Source organism: Neophocaena asiaeorientalis, unplaced genomic scaffold (assembly GCF_003031525.2).
Source record: "Neophocaena asiaeorientalis asiaeorientalis breed wild unplaced genomic scaffold, Neophocaena_asiaeorientalis_V1.1 scaffold240, whole genome shotgun sequence".
NCBI lineage: Eukaryota > Metazoa > Chordata > Mammalia > Artiodactyla > Phocoenidae > Neophocaena > Neophocaena asiaeorientalis.
The window spans coordinates 4,139,627-4,142,586 of NW_020185331.1; the positions used below are offsets into that span (position 1 = coordinate 4,139,627).

Sequence of the window (2,960 nt, forward strand, 5' to 3'; positions counted from 1 at the left end):
GGGGAGGGGGGTGGACGTACTTGCGTTTCCAAGGCCCACGGGGTTGCAGCCTAGGGGAGGGGAGGGAGTCAGGCAAGCCCTTGGGGTCGGGGCACAGAGAAAAATAGAGAGTAGCAGACAGAGAGAAACTGATACACAAGGGGGGGTGGCGGCAAAGACAAACACCCCACCCAGGGAGAAAAGGAAAAAACAGTCAGCCTGAAGAAGTCTTATGTACAATAAAGGAAAGCCACAGTTGACTAAAACCTTCATTTTCGTTTCAAACAAATTCCCTGAAATTCTGAGAGAAGGAAGAGGGTGGGGTGAGAGAAAAGAGGAAAAAAAGACACAAAGTCTAAAGGAAGAGACACAGTTTGAAATGCGGGGAAGAAGGGGAAGACGAGAGACAGAAAGACACAGAGAGAAAAGGCTAGAAGGGGCGGCGAGGAGGCCGGCGTCCGCCGCTGAGAGAGGCCCTCGCCGGCTTCGCGCGGCTTCATCGATCGCCTACAAATTGCTTCTGGAGGCCCCGGGGACTCCCATTAGGTCTGTCCACCTTAGAGACAGACGTTTGATCTCAGTTGACGGGGTGGAGGGGAGGCATTAAATGGAATAAGTGAGTCATCGCCTCCCTGGACCGCCTTGGAGGAAGCCGGCCGGTCCGGCGGGAATCCCAGCAGGGCACAGGGCTCGGCGCAGGAGGTCAGAAGACTGGGAGAGGTTCGCAGAGGGAAGGGGGAGAAGAGAGGTCTGTCAGGGCAGCTCATATCCACTGGCCCTTGCCTCTGCCCTGGACTGGTGAGGAGGGTGAGGCCCCTCAGGCTTGGGAAGGCTCCTGGTCTTCCTGGGGTCTGGGGAGAGGCGAAATGCCATCCTAGCCCTGGCTGCGCCTTCCAGGCTGGTGAGGGTGTTGGCCCTGCCTGGAGCTGGGGAGCCCCAGCTGCTTGGGCCTAGCGGATTTCCCCACAGCTCCCCCAGGATACCCCCCAATCTACTTTTGGGGCTTCCAGTCTTTGTGGAGTCAGGACCCTCAAGATAAGGGAATGCATTCAAGGGGCCCAAGCGGAAATTGGGGGCCGCGAAGGGGAGCAGTGCCCGCTCGTTCAGGCTGTCTCCCGGGAGCGCACCCGAAGCGTCGGTAACGGCTTGTCCCCGGTGCAGGCGGCAGACCGCGGAGGAGCGTGAGGCCGAGAGGCAGCAGGCGAACCGCATCCTCCTGCAGCTGCAGCAAGAGGCCTTCCAGAAGAGCCTGGCGCAGCCGCTGCCCGCCGACCCGCTCTGCGTGCACAACTCCTCGCTCTTCGCCCTGCAGAACCTGCAGCCGTGGTCTGACGACTCGACCAAGATCACCAGCGTCACGTCCGTGGCGTCGGCCTGCGAGTGAGCCTGCCTGCTCCGCCCCGTGAGACCCGGGCCCAACCAAGGGTCGCGAGGCCTGAGAGCCGCGACTCTCGCCGCCCTCCTGCCGAAGACTGCACGCAGCAGGGGAACGCCGTGCCCCTCCGCACCGGCCCGCGCTTTCGTGCCGACGCTGTTCTCTTTTTGGTGGAAAAGAAGAGAAGACCGCGCAAGAAAGGGACGCGCGGCCACCTCCCAGATGCCTATGCGGTCTGGCGCCTGCTGGAACTGTTCGGAGTCCTCCGTTTGCGTCTCTTATTTTATTCTGATTTTTAACGTGGGACTGAGAGAGGCAGGAAAGGTGGAGGAAGAAGAGCTTCTGGGAACCCTAGAGGACAGCATGAGCTGTCATTTGAACTTGCCCTGGGGAGAGCACTCTGTTTTCCACTCCGCATCATACACGGACACCCACAGGCCCTCACAGAGGTGATTTCACTGTCCCTCCTGGTGTCACCCCACAGTCACACACAGGGGACCTATGGCAGAGTGTCATGCACACACAGGGCCATAGCCTTCACACTCTTGACCCTTACTACCAGGGGTGGCCCAGATTCATTCTGAACAGCATGGCGCTTCTCACAAACACAAGGCCACGGTCACAGTGTGACACATCGTCACACACACAGCAGCCACAACAGTGTCACTTGGCCTGCCAGACCCCCATCACATAGCCTAGCCACACCCAGGTACGCACAGACAGGTTTCCACACAAACTCAGCCTATTTCTCCAGATCCTGTTCGTAGGGGGCGTTTAAGGTATGCACTTATAAGGTGTTTTCTGTGTAACCTTTTTATAAAGTGCTTGTGTAATTTATGTGAAAAAATAATAAAACCCTCCGGATCCGGAGTCAAGGCTGCCTGCTCCTTGCTGAGCCCAGCACCTTGCAGCTACTTGGGTTTGGTGTGAGCTGGTACAGCCTGGGCAGCCCCTGGTACCTAAATTTGAGGGACATCTGGGGACCAGGACCTACAGGCTCTGGAGAGAGGAAAGAAGGAGGGGAAGAAGTGGAGAGAAGGCAGTGCTGAGGAAAGTTGTGAGAGCCAGTGCTAGAGATTTGTCTTCGGGTGTGAGAGTTATGTGTGTGCATTGTGTGTTTGTGATGGGTGTGGGCAATCAGGATTTCTCTGATAATGAATGTCTGTAAGTGTTCAATTGTGTAATTTTGTTTGCAGTTGTGTGTGCTTATTCTGCTTAAGTTGCAAATCGAAACTACCATTATATATATGAACTTGTGGTGGTGTCTGTGTGACCATGTATGAATGTGGCTTTTTGGATAGCTGTGTAATCACCAGCGTCTGTGATTGTGAACGAATCATGTGGTAATGTTTGTGAAAGTACATATTAGTTTCTCATTGTGAATCTATTCTTGTGTTAAATGTGTGAATGTTTGTGATTGTGTATCATCTATAATTGTATGAATGCAATCATGTGTGAGATGTGTTTTACTGTATATATTTGTGTGAGACCGTATATAATTGGGGGAGTGAATTAATGGTGACTGTCCCTGCAGGCGAGTGTGTGTGGTGTTGTGTGAGTGGGTGTAATTGTGCACTGCTAGTGTACATGGTGGTGGGGGTCTAAG

At 54.7% G+C, this 2,960-nt stretch overlaps 1 protein-coding gene across 1 annotated transcript in view; it reads left to right on the top strand.

The window, feature by feature from the left end:
- The window catches only part of TLX1 (T cell leukemia homeobox 1), a 6,243-nt gene extending 4,880 nt beyond the window's left edge, over positions 1–1,363 (top strand). The window contains exon 4 of the mRNA XM_024734830.1: positions 1,141–1,363. Coding sequence (XP_024590598.1) covers positions 1,141–1,363 — 223 coding nt within the window. The remainder of the gene's footprint in view (positions 1–1,140) is intronic.
- The last annotated feature ends 1,597 nt before the right edge of the window (positions 1,364–2,960 follow it).